The sequence below is a fragment of the Macaca mulatta genome, chromosome 17 (assembly GCF_049350105.2).
Source record: "Macaca mulatta isolate MMU2019108-1 chromosome 17, T2T-MMU8v2.0, whole genome shotgun sequence".
In the NCBI taxonomy this organism is placed as follows: Eukaryota; Metazoa; Chordata; class Mammalia; order Primates; family Cercopithecidae; genus Macaca; species Macaca mulatta.
In genome coordinates, this window is record NC_133422.1 from 28,283,183 (window position 1) to 28,302,424 (window position 19,242).

The window sequence follows — 19,242 nt, forward strand, 5'->3', positions numbered from 1 at the left end:
GTGTCCACAAAAACGCAGGTTTTGACCAATAGAAATTTTATTACATATCACAAGGAAAGAGATCACTGAGAGTATTCTCCAAAGCAGTGTCTCCCTGAGGGAGAGTGACAGGAAGATTTCATGGGTCAGTGGAGAAGGGAGAGGATACGTCATCACATATAGAGGAGGGGCCCAAGTGGTGCAGACACAGTCAGTTGTTATGCCAGCACATAGGTTGCATGTAATGATAATGATGCTATAACTCCTCCTGGGGTGGAGACTTTATAGCATGGTGAGGCGGAAAGTTCACTTGGGTTCATCTGTAAGTTGCTGGGGTCTGTCAGTAGCTGATTCCAACCGACTAGATGACCACATAACATACAAGGTTTGGGAAAAAACAGGTTGCAAGGCAGGAGGCTATAAAGCAAGCTGACTGTTCATGTTTATTAAATTCCTGTAGTCCCTGGAGACCTTCTGTGTCTGCTTACGATATGTTATAATGAATGAGTAGGTCTGTATGTATACTGCTTTGGAAAGTTGTATGAGTGAAAAAATTCATCATACTTTTCAATTTCTGATTCAGTTATCTGTTGTTGTGTAACAAACCAACTCAAAACTTAGTGCCTCAAATCAACAACCATTTATTTGCTCCATTTCTGCTCTCTGAGCAGAGCTCAACTGAGCAGTCTTTCCACTGGTCTTGCCTAGAGTTACTCACCTACGTAAAGACATATAGAGTCAACAGGAGCTAAAAACCTGCAATGGGCTGGTCAGGCAGCTCTCTCTCCCCATCTTTGTGGGATCTTCAGCAGAGTATCTGAACCCTCTTTACATGGTAGCTCAGGAACCCAGGAGTCACAGGGCCCAGTGTCTAAGTGCTTATGAAACCCAAGTCACATGGCCAAACCCAGAGTTAGTATTGAGGACTGTACAATATGTAATACCAAGAGGTGTGATTCACTGGGGACCACCAGTGTAACCACACTTCCTAATTTATGTTACATACCTGTTTGTCTGTTTATTGCCACTCTTCCATCAGAATGTATCATCCAAAAGGGGATGGGTTCTGCTTCTCTTGTTCACCTATATCAGCCTAGAACAAGATATACTACATGGTTGGATTTCAGTGAATTTTTGCTGAATATATATGTCTAGTAAGAGCTTGTGTTTAAAGAAAATGGTGTGTATTAGGGGAGGCTGGTATTTCTGTGTGCATAGTAAACTTCTGGAAAGATAAACATAATGGTTTTATGATTGAACATGATGGTTTCTGGACTTGAATAAGGGGACAGAGGGTACCTTTTACTCTTATTTCATTTACGTTGTGTATTTCCATGACTGTATCCCAGTTTGATAATACATAGTAAAATATGAGAATAATTCTTCATTTGTAAAAAATTTATTTTCTTAGACATTTATAAGAAATACTAAAATTAGAGTATAAGGCCAAGCAGCTTGTGAAAATGATTTAAAGTTGTCCGGTCAGTATGATAGAGTTCTAAACACATTCAAGTTTATGCTAAGCAAATGTTATTCATTTGCTTATTCTCCTACTCAAAAAATATTTTTTGAGTATGTAATAAGTACTGTAGTACATTGTTTTGGGTATCTCAGTGACAAAATTCTTTGTTCTTTCAGAGTTCTGTCAGTTCATTTGGCAGACCTGGTTGGATGTATAGGAAAATGCCGAATTATAAATACCTTTGAAAATTCTAAAAAAACTGTATTCCTGTATTCATTTTGGTTATTAAAATAGTCATTTGGAGCCAAGCATAGTAGATAAGATTTTGAGTCAGAGACAAAGAATAAAATAGTAAGACTTTTTCATTTGTGACTTCTGAACTAAACTCTCAAGGCAATATAGAAAAAAGTAGTTTTAGTACTTCTGAGTCCTCTAGAATAGATCTCTCACCCATATAGTTAATTGCTAGATAACCTAAAGAGTATCTGGTATTTATGGTGCCCAAGAAACACTTACTGAAGAAATATAATAGGCTTCACTTACTGCTGCTTACTGTGTATGTCACACTGTGCTGTATGTTTTACATATATAATATCTGTTAATCCTTCAACAGACCTGTGGCAAAATCATTATAGATCTCCGTTTTCAGACTAGGCGACAAAGACTTAAGTAACATACCCAAAGTTAAAAATTGCTATTAAGTGGTGAAGCACATTGAAAGTTGAGATTAGAGGTACTTCAAAGCTTATATTATTATTATTTTCTAAACAACATTTTTTTAAAATATATACTTTAAGTTCTGGGATACATGTGCAGAATGTGCAGGTTTGTTACATAGGTATACACGTGCCATGGTGATTTGCTGCACCCATCAACTTGTCGTCTGCATTAGGTATTTCTCCTAATGCTATCCCTCTCCTTTCCCCCCACCACCCTCAAAGCTTATATTCATAATGACTATTCCTTTTTGCCCCTCCACCAAACCCATTCATATGAGAATAGCATTGTTTTGCATCTGTATATTCTTGCATGTTAATTCATAAAACAGTCTATTTTTTAATTACCTCAGAGAAGACTTTATGGACAAAAGTGTAGAGGCAGGAAGGAATGTTTGGCTGGACTAGACTGGCTTATAACAGACATGATGAGATGGGTAAAGAAGTAATAAATTGTAACCTGGAAAGCCAAAGGATTGTATCATGCTGTTAATTGGCTATTCTGCTAAAAGGTCAGATGAGGGAAGAACTGAAAATTTTTAGTTTAAAAAAAAATTGCTTTTGGGTTATTGTAGATTTTAATTATAATACTTTCTTTATTCTTCAAGGATATGTAAGGATATGTAAGATGTGCCTACATTTATTCTTTAAATATCTCTGATTTGTCTATCAACTAATAACATTAGAGCAGTGTCTTTTGCATTTCTTAATTCCCTCTCTAATTTCCCTCTTTATCCTTCTCTCTTTGAGCAGATTGTTGGTTTGGCATTCTGCCTGGATAACCTCAGCAACAAGTATTAATAGCTTGGTAAAAATACAGAATTTTGAGGACTCATTGTATCCATAGGGTAAAGTGGATGTAAAGCAAAGATATTTAGGTAGTTTAGCCATGATTTTATTAACCCGTTTATGCCTAGTGTACCATTATTGGAATGCTAAGCTTGTGGGAGTTATTTATATCCTACTGCTCAAGGTCATCGCCAAGTTCTGATTTTTCAAAAAGAAACCTTACACCTCTGGCATAAATGGGTTAATTCAATCATTTCTTCTTGATTTCCTCTGTCCTAATAGTTCTTAATCTACTTTGGGTCTTGGGCCTCTAAAAATCTGATGAAAACAGTGCTCAGAAATTGTAATATCTACAGAAAGTTTTATATACCAATCTGGGTTGTTTACAAATCCTTTGAATCCCATCTGTGACCCCCAGGTTAAAAACTCTTGTGCTTTATCTACATGCTGGTCTCAAGTAACATCCTACAGTAATTCACCACCACTATAAAATTTTATCACTAATTAGAAAAAGGGTGGAAAAGATGGAATGGTTTAAAAATTTTAAGAACCATAGATTTGTTAGAATTAAAAATGTGTTGGAAATAAAAGCAAAAGGAGCATCCTTCAGCCTACTTTCAAAATTGTAAGTATGTTTTACAGGCCAAGCATGGTGGCTTTCCTGTAATCCCAGCACTTTGGGAGGCCGAGGTGGGCGGATCGCTTGAGGCCAGGAGTTTGAGACCAGCCTGGACAACATGGCAAAACCCCATCTTTATTTAAAAAAAAAAATTATATATATGTATATACACACACACACACACACAATTTAACCAGGTGTGGTGGTGCACACCTGTAGTCCCAACTACCCTGGAGGCAACGATGGGAGGATAGATTGAGCCTGGGAGGTCAAGGCTGCAGTGAACTGTGATGGCACCATTGTACTCCAGCCTAGGAAACAGAGTGATACACGTCTATAAAAAATAAATAAACAGTTATCGGATCGCAAAGGAAATCAAGAACAAAATAGCAGAAAATCTAAAAAATAGTGATAAATCAACCATTGTAGTGATTCCTCAAAGGGCTGAAAACAGAATTACTTTTTGACCCAGCAGTCCCATTACTGGATATATGCCCAAAAGAATACAAATTGTTCTGTTATGTCAGGAAGACGCATGCATGCCTGCGTTCATTTCCACACTATTCACAATAGCCAAAACATGGAATCAACCTAAATGCCTCTCAGTGGCAGACTAGATAAAGAAAATGTGGTACATATACACCATGGAATACTATGCAGCCATAAAAAGGAATGAGATTGTGTCCTTTGCAGGGTCATGGATAGAGCTGGAGGCCATTATCCTAAGAAAACTAATGCGAGAACAGAAAACAAATACCACATGTTCTCACTTATAAGTAGGAGCTAAATGATGAGAACACATGGACATAAAGAGGGGAACAACAGACACTGAGGCTTACCTGAAGGTGGAGGGTGGGAGGATGAAGAGGAGAAGAAAAAAAATAACTATTGGGTACTAGCTTTAGTACCTGGGTTGCAAAATAATATGTACAACAAACCCCCGTGACATCAGTTTACTTATGTAACAAACCTGCACATGTACCCTGCACCTAAAATAAAAGTTAAAAAGAAATGTACTGAAAATACTCTACATTGTTAAGCTGATTTAAGTAAAACTCATAATCTTAAATGTAGATTAAGAAGAGAATGAAATGAGTAGTCAACTGAAAAGATTAGAAAAAACAACAAAGTCAGCCTAAGGAGAACAAAGGAAATGATACAAGTTAAAAGTAGAAATTAATATCTTTAAAGGAACCTACCTAGATGACGGTGGCCTCCTGAGTTAATCCTCTGTGGTACTACCCTGCTTAAGTAAAACTCTTCATTGTCCTTAAAATGGCTCACAAGGCCCTTCATCACCTGGTTCGTATCTACTGCTTACTATATTTCTCACCCTTCCCCTGTGTTCCCCCACCCCCATGCTCCAACCGTATGGAACTCCAGAATTTCTTTTGGTTCATTGAACACAGTAAATTTCATGTCATTTCCAGTCCTTGTGCTTTGCACTTCTCGAGGTCTTCCACTCTTCTTGCCTAGCCAATTCCTAATGAGTCTTCAAGACTCAGCTTAAATTTTACATACTCTAAAAAGGCATTAAACATACAAACATACATACACGTACACACAAGTGCTCAGGTAACAGACTAATTTACATATTCAATCTTCAGTGCTTTGATAGTATTTTACTGCCCCTATTATAGCACTTCTCTCACTAGTCAATATCAAAGAAGCGTTTGACAAGAGGAGTAATAATTGAGGTACACCATCAGAAATCCAAAGTTACACTGCTTAAAATTATTAAAACATATTTCCAAAGATACTTTTGCTAGAGCAGATACTAGTATGAGTGAGATAGGCCAAAATAGTATATTGTAAGCAAAAGAAAGTATCCTAAATTTAGCAAATTGTACTGGTTAACTCTCAAGGGAAAAAAATACTTTTGAGTCTTCCAGATAAATTTTAGATACATCAAAGAAATAGATATAAGCAATTAAATTATATAAAAACTAGGAAAAATAGGAACTAGTACTTACCAAACCTCTGGATCAATGTTACCTAATAGAAATATAATGCAAGCCACATGAGTAGTGTTTTTTTTTAATTTATTTTTATTTATTTATTTTTTTGAGACAGCGTCTCGCACTGTCACCTGGGCTGGAGTGCAATGTCATGATCTTGGCTCATTGCAATCTCCGCCTCCTGGGTTCAAGCCATTCTCCTGCTTCAGCCTCCCGAGTAGCTGGGATTACAGGCACCTGCCACCATGCCCAGCTAATAAGTAGTGTTAAATTTTTTAGTAGCCATGTTTAAAAATGAAAAACAGGAAAAATTAATTATAACGTTTTAACCCAGTATGTCCAGAATATTGTTTCAACATGTAATCAATATAAAAATATGAAGTACCAAAGTTTTTTAATACTAAGCCTTAGGGTTTTTAATGTATTTTTAAAGATACATGTGATATTTTGATACATGTATACAATGTCCAATGATCAAATCAGGATAATTGGGATATCTGTCATCTCAAACATTTATCTTTGTTTTGGAAACATGACAATTCTTCTAGCTACTTTTAAATACATAATAAAGTAGTAACTATAAGTTATTTACTATCAAATACTAGAACGTATTATTTCTATCTAACTGTAATTTTGTACCTATTAACTAATTTCTTCTCAATCTCACACCCACCTTCCTAACCTCCAGCAACCACGGTTCTATTCTCTATGTCCTTTAGTTCCACTTTTTTAGCTCCCACATATGAGTGAGAACATGTGATATTTATGTTTCTATGCCTAACTTATTTTACTGAACATAATGACCTCAATTTCCATCCGTTTTGCTGCAGATGACAGGATTTCTTTTTTTTTCTTTTGTTTTTTTCTTTTTTTTTTTGAGACAGGGTCTCACTTTATTGCCCAGGTTGGAGTGCAGTGGTGCTGTCGTAACTCACTACAGTCTTGACTTCCTGAGCTCAAGCATTCCTCCTGCCTCAGCTACCCAAGTAGCTGAAACTACAGGCATGTGCCCCCATACCGGTTTTTTTTTTTTTTTTTTTTTAATTTTTTGTAGAGATGAGGTCTCACTCTGTTGCCCAAGCTAGCCTGAGCAGGTTGAACTCCTGAGCTCAACCAGTCTTTCCACCTCAGCCTCCCAAAGTGCTGGGATTACAGGAGTGAGCCACTGTTCCCCAGCTAGGATTTTGTTCTTTTTCATGGGTGAAAAATATTTCATTGTGTATGTATACCACATTTTCTTTATCCATTCATCCATTGATGGACACTTGGGTTGATTCCATATCTTGGCTATTGTGGATAGTGCTGCAATAAACATGGGAATACAAATATCTCTTTGATATACTGATTTCCTTTCTTTTGGATATATACTCAGCAGTGGGATTGCTGGGTCATACAGTAGTTCTGTTGTTTGTGTTTTGAGGAACCTCCATACTGTTTTCCATAATGGCTATAATAATTTACATTCCTACCAACATGTAAGAGCATTCTCCTTTCTCTGCATCCTCCCCACATCTGTTATTTTTTGACGTTTTTGTAATAGCCATTCTGACTGGGTTAAGATAATATCTCATTTTGGTTTTGATTTGCATTTCCCTGATGATTAGTGATGTTGAGCATTTTTTTAATATACCCGTTGGCCATTCGTATGTCTTCTTTTGCGAAATGTCTACTCAGATCTTTTGCCTGTTTTTAAATCTGAATTTATTTTATTTTATTTTATTTATTTATTTTTTGCTGTTGAGTCATTTGAGAGCCTTACATATTCTGGTTATTAATGCCTTGCCAGATAGAAAGTTTGCAGATATTTTCTTCTATTCTATGGGTTGTCTCTTCATTTTGTTTCTATTTGTTTTTAAGATGGGGTCTCACTATGTTGCCCAGGCTGGTCTCAAACTCCTGGGGTGAGGTGATTCTCCTGCCTCAGCTTCCCAAAGTGCTGGCATTATAGGTGTGAGCTACCATGTCCAGCTACCTTGTTGATTGTTTCCTTTTCCTTTGCCATGCAAAAGCTTTTTAGCTTGACATAATCCCACTTTATTTTTGCTTTTGTTGCCTGTGCTTTTGAAGTCTTACACAAAAAAATATTTGCCCAGACCATGGTCCTTTAGTATTTTCCCAATGTTTTTTCTAGGAGTTTTGTATTTTTAGGTCTTACATTTAAATCTTTAAGCCATTTTGAGCTGATTTTGTATATGTTGAAATACGGGACTCTAGTTTCATTCTTCTGCCTAATAGAAAACCAGTTTTCTGAGCACTATTTACTAAAAAGACTGTTCTTTCCCCACTATATGTTCTTGATTCCTTTGATGAAAATGAATTGGTTATTAAGTTTCATGTCAGGCCGGGCGCGGTGGCTCACGCCTGTAATCCCAGCACTTTGGGAGGCCGAGGCGGGCGGATCACAAGGTCAGGAGATCAAGACCACGGTGAAACCCCGTCTCTACTAAAAATACAAAAAATTAGCTGGGCGCGGTTGTGGGCGCCTGTAGTCCCAGCTACTCGGGAGGCTGAGGCAGGAGAATGGCGTGAACCCGGGAGGCGGAGCTTGCAGTGAGCCGAGATCGCGCCACTGCACTCCAGCCTGGGCGACAGAGCGAGACTCCGTCTCAAAAAAAAAAAAAAAAAAAAAGTTTCATGTCAACGCTAAGTGAAAAGATAGAAAAAAGTAAGAGTTAAAAAGTTAAAAAAAGAATGAGTTGGCTGTAAGTGCATAGATTTATTTCTAGGTTCTCTGTTCTGTTCTATTGATCTCTATGTCTGTTTTTATTCTAGCACCATGCCGTTTTATAGTTTTATAGTTTGCCTGGTAGAGATCTTTCACTTCTTAGGTTAAATGTATTCCTAGGTTTTGTTTTGTTTTGTTTTGTTTTTTTGTAGCTATTATAAATTAGGTTGCCTTCTTGATTTCTTTTTCATATTGATTATTGTTCATGTGTAGAAACACTACTGAGTTTTGAAAATAGTAATTATTATTTAATTGCAGGTGGGGTCTTGCTATATTACCTGAGCTAGTCTCAATCTCCTGGGTTCAAGCAATCCTCCCACCTCAGCCTCCCAAAGTATTGTGATTACAGGCATAAGCCACCATGCCCAGCTAATACTGCTGATTTTTGTATGTTGATTTTGTGCCCTACACCTTTACTAAATTTATCAGTTCTAAGAGTATTTTGGTGGAGTCTTTAGGTTTTTCTAAGTATAATACGATCATGTTGTCTGCAAACAAGGATAATTTGACTTCTTCTTTGGATGCTCTTTATTTCTGCCTCTTGCTTAATTTCTCTGGCTAGATGTACTTAGCCTTTGAAATCCAGTGTTAATTTCACACTGAGAGCACAATCTCCATACAAACTAGCTACATTTCAGGTGCTTGATAGCCACATGACTCTTGGTTATCATTGGACAGCACAGCTGTAGGTGAAGTTAAATATAGAAGCACTAGAAGATAACACAAAGGAAAACAATAAATAACATTGGCTACAAGAAAGTAAAAGGGAGAAAACAAAAAGAAAAATATTTGCAACATATTATAGTACAATATTATTATGGGTTCATACAAATCATTAAAAACACTTAAAAACCCAAAAGATTAAGAGGCAAGATTACACATGCAGGTAATTTACAAAAGAGCTAGTAACAAACTTAGACATAACAAAGAAGTGTAAATTAAAACAGTAGTACAGGTTCGGCATCCCTAATCTGATGAACCAAAATGCTCCAAAATCAGAAACTTTCTGAGCAGCAACGTGATGCCACAAGTGGAGAATTCCACACCCAACCTCATGTGACAGGTCATATTACAGGTTGCAATCAAAACACAGTCAAAACTTTGTTTTATGCAAAAAATTATTTAAAATATTGTATGAAATTACCTTCATGCTATGTGTATCAGGTATATATGAAACATAAATGATTTTTGTGTTTAGACTTGGGTCTTATCCCCAAAATATCTGATTTTATATATATATGTATACACACACACACACACACACACACACACACACACTCCTTAATAATAAAAAATCCAAAATCGGAAACATTTTTGGTCCAAGCATTTTGGATAAGGGATACTCATATTTTAATATCCTATTTTCATCTATCAAGGCAGCAAAGATTTTAAAACTGTAATTTTCAGGGTTGCAAACAATGTAGTAAAAGGGTGTTCTCATAGACTGTCAGACGGCATTTGAAGTAGTATTATAAAACTCTTTCTGTTACTTTTTATTTCCATAGGTTTTTGGGGAACAGGTGGTGTTTGATTACATGAATAAGTTCTTTAGTGATGATTTCTGAAATTTGGGTGCACCCATCATCTGAGCAGTATACACTGTACCCAATTTGTAGTCCTTTATCCTTCACACTCCCCTCTCCCCATCCCCGAAGTCCATTATGTCATTCTTATGCCTTTGCATCGTCATAGCTTAGCTAGCTCCCATTTATGAGTGAGAACACATGATGTTTGGTTTTCCATTCCTGAGTTACCTCGTGAAGTAGTAAAACCCTTTTAAAAGGTAGTTTAGCAACAAGCACCAAAATTCCGTGTTTGGGAATCTATCACAAGGAAACAATACTAGCTGTAGAGAGGTGAAAACTACATACCAGAACGCTCACTTCAGCATTGTTCACAATAATGGTAAAATTGAAAACTACCTAAATTCCTTAAGTTAGGGGAATGGTTCAGTCGTTTATGGTGTAATCTTTTGATGGAATATTTTCAATAATAACTTCAAAGTCTTTTTTGAATAATATTGAACTTTAAAAAGGATTGAGAATTGAATATCTTATGTCTAGAATTTAGGGGGGAATTAATCCTGTGCAGAATAAAACTAATAAGTTTATCAGAATGTTAACAATGTGTATCTTAGGATAGCAGGACTTTAGTTTTTTTTCTCCAGGTTTCTGTTTTTTTCTCTGTTTTTCAAATGTTGTAAAATTGGTATGTATTACCCTTATAATAAAAAGAAGACTACTTAAAATGGTGGAATACATTTAACACATTCTTGGATATAACTTAAGATGTGATACTAATTCAGATATGATCAACTCATGCTCTACCTATCAGTTTATATTTTGTCTTTAGAAAAACATGATACTTAGCAACTGATAAACTCACTTAGATGATCTAAATATTCTGTGGTTTGACTCCATCTTTGTTTCAGAGTGAAGCTTATTGACTTTTCTTTCCAATGAAAGTGTGTCACTGTCTTCTTTTTTTATTCCCTTTACTTTTGGCTTAAGTCTAACCTCCAGAAAAGTGATGTAATATTTTTTTAGCAAACCAGCATCTTAAATGTGTAATCCCCATTTTCCTTCCCAGTTTCATAAGGTTAAATAGCTCACATCTGCTCTGTTACTACTTTTATGTTCTGATTTGCTTTTTTGTTTGTTTTGATTAATACTTCTTCCTCTCATTTTTAAGGTTATTCTGGTACAAGTTAACCCGGGAGAAGCATTTACAATAAGAAGAGAAGATGGACAGTTTCAGTGCATTACAGGTAAGAATGGTAATTGAGAATAATCATTTGAGACCAAAAAACCACAAAAATTTATGATACATAGTAGTGTGTATGCCTATGGTTTCTTCCTTCTTTCTCACTACCACCACACAAAAGCATAAACTCTGATATCTTAGCATTTAAGTATTACAGTATCATTCTAACTAATCTCTTTGCCCTGGTTTCCTAATTATTTTGATCATTCTTAATATGTTATATTGTTCATGTCTCTTCCCTGTTCAGAAATCTTTATCAAATCTAGTCCAGGTGTCTTCGTTTTTCAAAAAGATCATTTCAGCTTTTTAGTCTTGTTCCCACTTCCCCTTCAAATTGCTTTTCTTCAGTTTTTCTAAGAGGCTTATTCACTGTCTTTTGAAGCTATCTTGTGCTATGTGTTCTGTTTCCCTTATCTAGAATTCACCCTTATCACCACTGCCCCCCGTGCCCCCAATTCAGATCCTACCTGTGCTTCAAGACTGAGCTCCAGTCCCACCTTTAACAGGTTTTTTGGAAAGTCTTTGTTTAGTGAACATTCCCTTAGTACTGTTGACTTTTGGGTCAGGCAGTTCTTTGGTCAGGGGGACTGTTGTGTGAATTGTAGGATGTTTAGTTCAATTCCTAGCCTCTGCCTACTAGCCACTCACCCTCACTCTTTCATTTATGAGAAATAGAAAAGTCTGGATATCCCCAAATATTCCCTGAGGGACAAAATTGACTCCAATTGAGAACCGTCTTCCTATGTGAATTTGAGAACAATAAAAAGGTGACTGGCTTTGGAATTAAAGAGAAAGAACCTAGGATTAAATCCCAGCTCTGCTGTTTTACTAGCTACATGACCTTGTACATGTTACTTAACCTCTGTAAGTACTGTTTTTTTTTTTGTTTTTTTTTTTTTTTTGAGACAGAGTCTCACTCTGTCACCCAGGCTGGATGGAGTGCAGTGGCTCAATCTTGGCTCATTGCAACCTCCGCCTCCTGGGTTCAAGCGATTCTCCTGCCTCAGCCTCCCAAGTGACTGGAATTACAGGCGCCTGCCACCACACCAGGCTAATTTTTGTACTTTTAGTAGAGATGGGGTTTCATCATGTTGGCCAGGCTGGTCTTGAACTCCTGACCTCAGGTGACCCACCCACCTCAGCCTCCCAAAGTGCTAGGATTACAGACGTGAGCCTCTGTACCCAGCCCTCTGTAAGTACATTTCTCATCAGTAAAATTCTCATTCCTGTCAATAATAGTACACCCTATAGGATAATTGTGAGAGTTCCTGATATGCATGTAATGTACTTTAAACCAGCCTGGGACATGTAAGGCACTCAGTAAGTGATGGTGAGTGCTGTAGTGTTATTGTTAATAGGAAGTGATCCCCATCACCTGTGAAACCCTATCATACCAATTATTGCACCATTCATTTACCAAATAACTACACCATCTTGTAATATTTCTTCTAGTTGTATTTTTAAAGTTATTTAAATTTTGTATTGTTTAACATAAAATTTTTATTCAGTCTCACCAACTGAAGTCTAAGCGCTTTGGGGACACATACCATTTCTTACATTTCTTTGTATCCCCTTCAGTTCTTGGCTTTCTATATATTGGGTACTTAACTGATAGTTATTGCTTTAGTTTAAAAAAGGAAGAAGTGCAGTGGGTCACACCTATAATCCCAGTGCTTTGAGAGAATAAGGCAGGAGGACCTCTTAAGACTGGGAATACGAGACCAGACTGGGCAGCATAACAAGACCCTGTCTCTACAAAAAATTTAAAACTTAGTCAGGCATAGTGGCGCATGCCTGCTGTCCTAACTATGCAAGAGATAAGGTTGGAGGATTGCTTTAGCCCAAGAATTTGAAGCTGCAGTGAGCTATGGTCATACCAGTGCACTCCAGCCTGGGCAACAAAGCGAGACCCTTTCTCAAAATAAAATTAAATTTAAAAAGAGCATTAGAGGTGAGGTGTCTGTATACTTTGTCATCTTTCAAACTGGAATAGAGTAAAAGGACTCTAACACTTACTTCAAGACAACTGGTGTAAAGCAAGACTGTCTAGCCCAGGCAAACCTCCTGTCTTTCCCCCGTTTTACCTAGGCTGTCCAATCTGTTTAATCAAAGAAGAAATAGACCTAACTCTTTTCAGAGAAGTAATTAGCTCAGTAATTAAAATTAAAACTTTTAGCCTGATATTTAAACCTTATATATCTGAGAGTTAAAAATTTCTCTCTAAGTTGAACACATGGACACAGGGAGGGGAACCTCACACACTGGGGCCTGTCGGAGGGTAGGGGCCAAGGGGAGGGAGAGCATTAGGACACATACCTAAAGCATGCAGGACTTAAAACCTAGATAATGGGTTGATGGGTGCAGCAAATCACCATGGCACATGTTTACCGATGTAACAAACCTGCATGTTGTGCACATGTATGCCAGAACTTAAAGTAAAATTTTTAAAAAATTTCTCTAAGTTAATTTAAATAATTTGTGCAGCAGTTATGACAATTTCACAAACAGGAAGAGTTCACATATTATAGACTTAAATATACCAGGCAGTGTAATTTATAAGCAGTGTGATAAACATTGCCTGTCTTTACTTGCCAGTTAGGTTTTTATGAAAATAATTGTATTCTGTGTACCTCATAGAGGTACAGTTTCTAATAGAGCACACATCTAGGTTTATTTGTACGTTGCTTTTCAAGTTGTTTTCAATAGATATTGTTTATTGTGGACACATTTTAACTAATACAGCATTGATCTTTTCTAACACATTTGCAGAGGAAGATACTCGTTACTGTTTTAATGTGACTCAGAATACAAAAACTGTTATTTATTATTGGATAACCAGACCCTGAATTATAAGTAGCTTATATTTCAAAAGTTAATTTGTAACTGCAATCTCTAAACCCCACCTCTGTAAATCAATTAAATTGATTTTATATGTGGCAGTGACACCTTTGTTCAGGACCAAAAACGCCTATCTAATTTATAATGTGCCTATAATACTAATAGTATCTTAGTTATAGGAACTAACCACCATGGGAAGATATTTTTAGGCAGGGACACATTTCTCTGCTTCAGTGGGAAACAGATTCCTTTCTCCATATGACAGATTCTGTAAGATTGGAGACTGTTTTAAAATTATTAGGTAGAGGTTTTAAAAACACAGAAAAGAATAAAGGGAACCAGACAGAAAATAAGAAGGCCCTCCCCTCTTTGTGTTTTTGACTGTCCAAAACTGTAAGATGGAATATGGGTAGAAGGAATATAGTAGTGAGCAAGGGAACTGGAGTTGAAGTCAAGTCTTTGTAAAATCAATATGCCTTCACTCTGAGCAAGAGAAGACAAGAAAACTTCTGGAGTTCATTTTCTTCCACTTTGCTATCACTAGTTTCTGTCATATGGCAAGCCCCTTCATGGACTAGCTCTGGATCTAGGTAAAAAGTGAGATTATGAATAACAAGGAGAAAGATAAATTCTTAAGAAAATCATATACCAGTGAAGCTGAGAGAAACATAGATCATTATAGCCCTAAGGCCGTCAAGTTAGGAAAGCTGTTCTCTGACGGCCAGTATACCATTAAAATCTCTATATTAAAACCTAACAAATTGAGATAAGAGCTGTGTAAATTAATAAGCATTTGAATTAAAGATCATTCTTTTAAAAGTAGTTTTATTACTTGTTCAGAATATATAGAAATGAAAACTAGGTTGAGAATCACAGAGAACTTTAGAGATCTAAATAATTACCTTATTTTATTGGAGGCTCAGATTTTGTGAGTTACAGCTAGTCATGGGCAGAGTTCAATATAATACTTTTTCTACTATGTAGCATACATTCTGGAAAGACAAATTGCTAATTATTTTTTTGTATGAATTTTCTAAGTATCTGCTGAGGTATACTGTGCTAGTTGCTGGAGATTCAAAGAAAAGCTAAAACTAAGTTCCTGACATTCAAGAACAGTGTCATAGGGGAAAAAAGGAAAAATTAACAGTTACAGTATAAAAAGAGATATACATAGGGTGTTATGGGAGCATAGAAGGAGGGTTACTAATTACATTCAGTGGCATGTAAAGAAAAATTTATTCCAGGAGAAAGTGACACATGAGGCTTCTCGAAGAACAGTGGCAGTTGGCCAGATGGACAAAGGGTCTCAAGGTACTTTAGATAGAGGGAAAAAGTGTTCAAAAGCAACAGAAAGAAAGAATGACTTGACTTATTTGAATAACCACAAAGAGATTGGAATTGCTAAATTGCAATAAAATACGGAATTGTTGTATAAATATGTGGTACCTGTTGAACCAAAAGTCTTCCTACTACAAACATCATCTAGAAATGTTCAATAAAATAATAACATGTAATCTTTCAAATACACTCCTGAACTTCTCTCTCTTCCCTTCACCCTAAAAAAAGGGAAAAAAAGGTGGAGGGTGGGGAAGAATCACTGTGGGCCAGAAACAAGGACTTTTCCACATTTATTTGTTTTTTGTTTTTATTTTAAGAGACAGGGTCTCTCTGTCACCCAGGCTGGAGTGGAGTGGCACAACCATAGCTCATTGCAGCCTCATACTCCAGGGCCTAGGTGATCCTCCTGCCTTAGCCTTCTGAGCAGTTAGGATTGCAGGTGTGTGCCACCATGCTTGGCTAATTTTTTATAGAGTTGATGTGTCACTATGTTGCCCAGGATACTCTCAAACTCCTGGGCTCAAGCAATCCTGCCGTCTCAGCCTCCCAAAGCACTGTGATTACAGACATGGACAATTGCACCTGGCTCAATATTTGTTTCAAAAAATACAGTTTTCATATTTTTTAATGAAAAGAATTAAAAATATCTACATTGTTGTTTTGATTTGATCATTTTCTGTTGTCCCATACCATTTTTTCTGAGTCCTCTTCAGAATTTGATGTCTGTCTTCCCTTAGTTCTGTACCTTATTTCATGTCCTTTTGGATAAGGCACCACTCTTAAATATCTAAAAGTGTAGTCTTCTGTTTTGCTGCTTTTCCATTCTGGTCATTGGTTAGATCTGTTTGTATTTCCTGATATGAACCCATACCTCATTTTTTTTCCCTTCTTTAACCACTCTTCACTGGTTTTAACTTAAATTCTTGATTACTTTTGAAATGAATACTATCTTGAGTCTGTCTCAGGTTTTTTCTATTGAGAGGTATTTTGAGACTTTCTAACTTGTTCTTATGTTTTCATAGTGAAGTGCTTTGACCGCATGTCAACAGATTATCTTATACGATGAGAGATACTGTGAAAATTAAGTATTTTTGCCTAGTAACTGGTATGTAGAAATGTAAAAAAATTATTGAATGGGCAAAATTTTAGGTTTTGTATTAATAGATATTTGTAGCATGTGCTAAAGACTGCCCTTCTTAGTTTTATTTTGTGAAGAGTTATGAAAAATAGGAAATTAGGCAAGGTTTCTAAGTTTGGGTTACTAGGAAGGTCATAGAAGCATATTTCATAGAGAATATGTGGTAAACACTTAAGAATCCTGTGTAGAGCTAGCTCTCCTGATAACAAATTGGTTCCTCCTTTAGATATCATCTGTTCTGTGAAGCCCTTGCTTTAGTTTGTCTCCTCTTTTAGCTGTAGATACACATACAGAAATAATTGAAGGCAGATATTTTTACATATGTTTGTAACCCTGATGCTTTGCATAGCACCCAGCACATAGAGACTCTTAATAAATGTTTAAGGTGAGTGAAGAAGAGAAAAAAAAACGGATGTTTTTTGAGCATTCATATGTGTCAAGCAAGTAGATCTGTTATAGACAACAGTTGTAGCTAAAAACCCTCCTTATGAGAGGCAGGTATGACTTTTTCTCTTCTGTGATACCTCAAAATGAATAAATGGGCTAATGAGTAAGAATTTATTAACTATCTGGAGGTTTTGCATTGTTATGGCACTTCTACTTTGATGTGATTCCCTGCCACTACATGTAAGAGAGAAAATTATGAAAAGCAAAAAATATACAGACAGCTATGCTTGAATAATTTTTATATGCTCTGGCTCCTTCAAATATTATGTTTTAGAAAGACAAGCAAACATATTGGTGATTATTTAATACTTTTAATCTAATAGGGCAATAGTTAAGCAGAAGAGTAATTGGGTTTGAGTTCAAACTTTGCCACTTACTATTATATCAGTCAGATTATATTCAGTATATATTGCGTTTACACTTATTTATGTAAATAGTGTGTGTCTGTGTGTATACATATTATGTGGGACTTAGAACATAATTTTGTCATAGAGAAGATTATTATTAGGCCATACCTTTTGGGATATATTACTTATATCTGTGGAACCATAGAACCCAAGACCTACATCAGATATACAGTCTCTAATTACATTGATCATGGATTAGCCACATCTACATTATAATTTTTCTGCAACATGGCTTCTACAAAAACAAATACCTTATATTCTTCATCCATTCACTTATTCAGTATTCAGTGAGGGACAAAAATGAATAAGCACTCTTTATTTTCTCAAGCTTATTTGTCAGACTTTCTTATGTACCTTTATGGGAAGATGAAATAAAATTTGATCATCAGACCGTTACCAGTCCGCAACTTTGTCTCATGTTGTGCTACTCAGGATTTTGTTCTCTAGGGCTTTCTTTTGAGCATTTTAAATCAATAACTTTTATTTGTTTTTAACAAAAATAAACAGCATGTTTATGAAATGTTTTAGTGTCAGAAAGTTGCTAACGTTAATAAATGTCAAACTCAAGAAAATCAGAACATATTGAAATGATAGGTCAAAAATAATAGGATAGGCCCAGCATGGTGGCTCACACCTGTAACTCCAGCACTTTGGGAAGCTGAGGTGGGCGGATCACCTGTAGTCAGGAGTTCGAGACCAATCTGACCAACATGATGAAACCCTGTCTGTATTAAAAATAAAAGAATTCGCTGGGTGTGATGGCACACACCTGTAATCCCAGATATTCGGGAGACGGAGGCAGGAGAATCACTTGAACCCGGGAAGCGGAGGTTGCAGTGAGCTGAGATCCTGCCACTGCACTCCAGCCTGGGTGACAGAGTAAGACTCCATCTCAAAAACAAAAGCAAAAAAACCCAATAGGATAAAATTTAATAGGAGTAAATATAAAGTTCTACATTTTGATTTTAAAAACATAGGTACTATATAGTGTGTATTAGTTGGGGCTCCTTTTTTGAAACTTAATCTTGTCTATAAAACACAAAAGAGTTTAAGATGATATTGAGACTCCTTCTGTCCTCGTTCCTTTTCCTTCCTAATAGCTCGGTCCTGAAGCTCTTAGGTGAGGCAGAACAATATAGGCAATGCACTAGTGGGAGTGGGAGAGGTGAGCTGCAGTTCCCCAGAGTGGGATGTCAGAGCCCTAATTGAGTAAGGACCATATCACATCAGAGAATAGCCAAGTATAGGGAGTTAGAGCCCAAGCAGAGTGAAGAGGGAATTGATACAAGAAGGCAGCTTGGTATAGGGAGTCAGAGTATAAGGCTGAGGAGGATATCGTCAGGAAGGCATGTAGTGTGGCATGTAAGAAATTGAGCAGGATGAGGCAGTCACTGATGCAATGCAGTGATCCAGCATGGGGAATCAGAGCTCAAACAAGAGTGAGGAGGCCATCTGTGTGGAGGGGTACCCTGACTTGGGTTGTAGGAGCCCCAGCATGATCAGACAGTGCACAGTCTGGGGATATATTACAGTGAAGAATCAGAGTCCAACTAGGGTAAAAAGGACATCCACACAGAGGTGGTCTAATTAGGAAGTCATCAGCAATGCCATGATTGTACCCCTTCCCCTCCTCCACTAAGAACTCAATATTACTTGCTTCTAGTACAGATGCCACTTCTGCAACAGGAATTGTGTAGCCACCCACCACTGCCTGCCAAATTATCAGCACCTGTAGGAGTGATGGTCTTTATCTCACACCAAGGAGACTCCTCAAACACACAAAGGGGCTTCAGATTCTATGCACTAAAACAAATAAAAGTGTCCACTGCAGTGTAAGAGAAGACAACTTTATGAATAGAACTTGCTTATTTTAGCAGAACTAGAACTAAATATGAGTCATCTGTTGAATCCCATTTGCAAAAGGGAAAACAAATGAAATCTTGGACTGCAAAAATACAAATGCAAGTTCAAAACAGATGGTGGTATATGCTGGTTAGATGGTATCCTTTTAACTTGTTTAAAAGAAGTATTGACAAACTGGGATTGTCCCAAGGAAGATAGCC

At 36.7% G+C, this 19,242-nt stretch overlaps 1 protein-coding gene across 3 annotated transcripts in view; it reads left to right on the top strand.

Moving 5' to 3' along the window:
• Positions 1 to 19,242, top strand: part of FNDC3A (fibronectin type III domain containing 3A) — a 226,171-nt gene that overhangs the window by 79,522 nt on the left and 127,407 nt on the right. For all 3 annotated transcript variants that reach the window (XM_015121055.3, XM_028837170.2, XM_077974364.1), the window contains exon 3: positions 10,940 to 11,015. In XM_015121055.3, the coding sequence (XP_014976541.1) occupies positions 10,940 to 11,015 (76 nt within the window). The remainder of the gene's footprint in view (positions 1 to 10,939; positions 11,016 to 19,242) is intronic.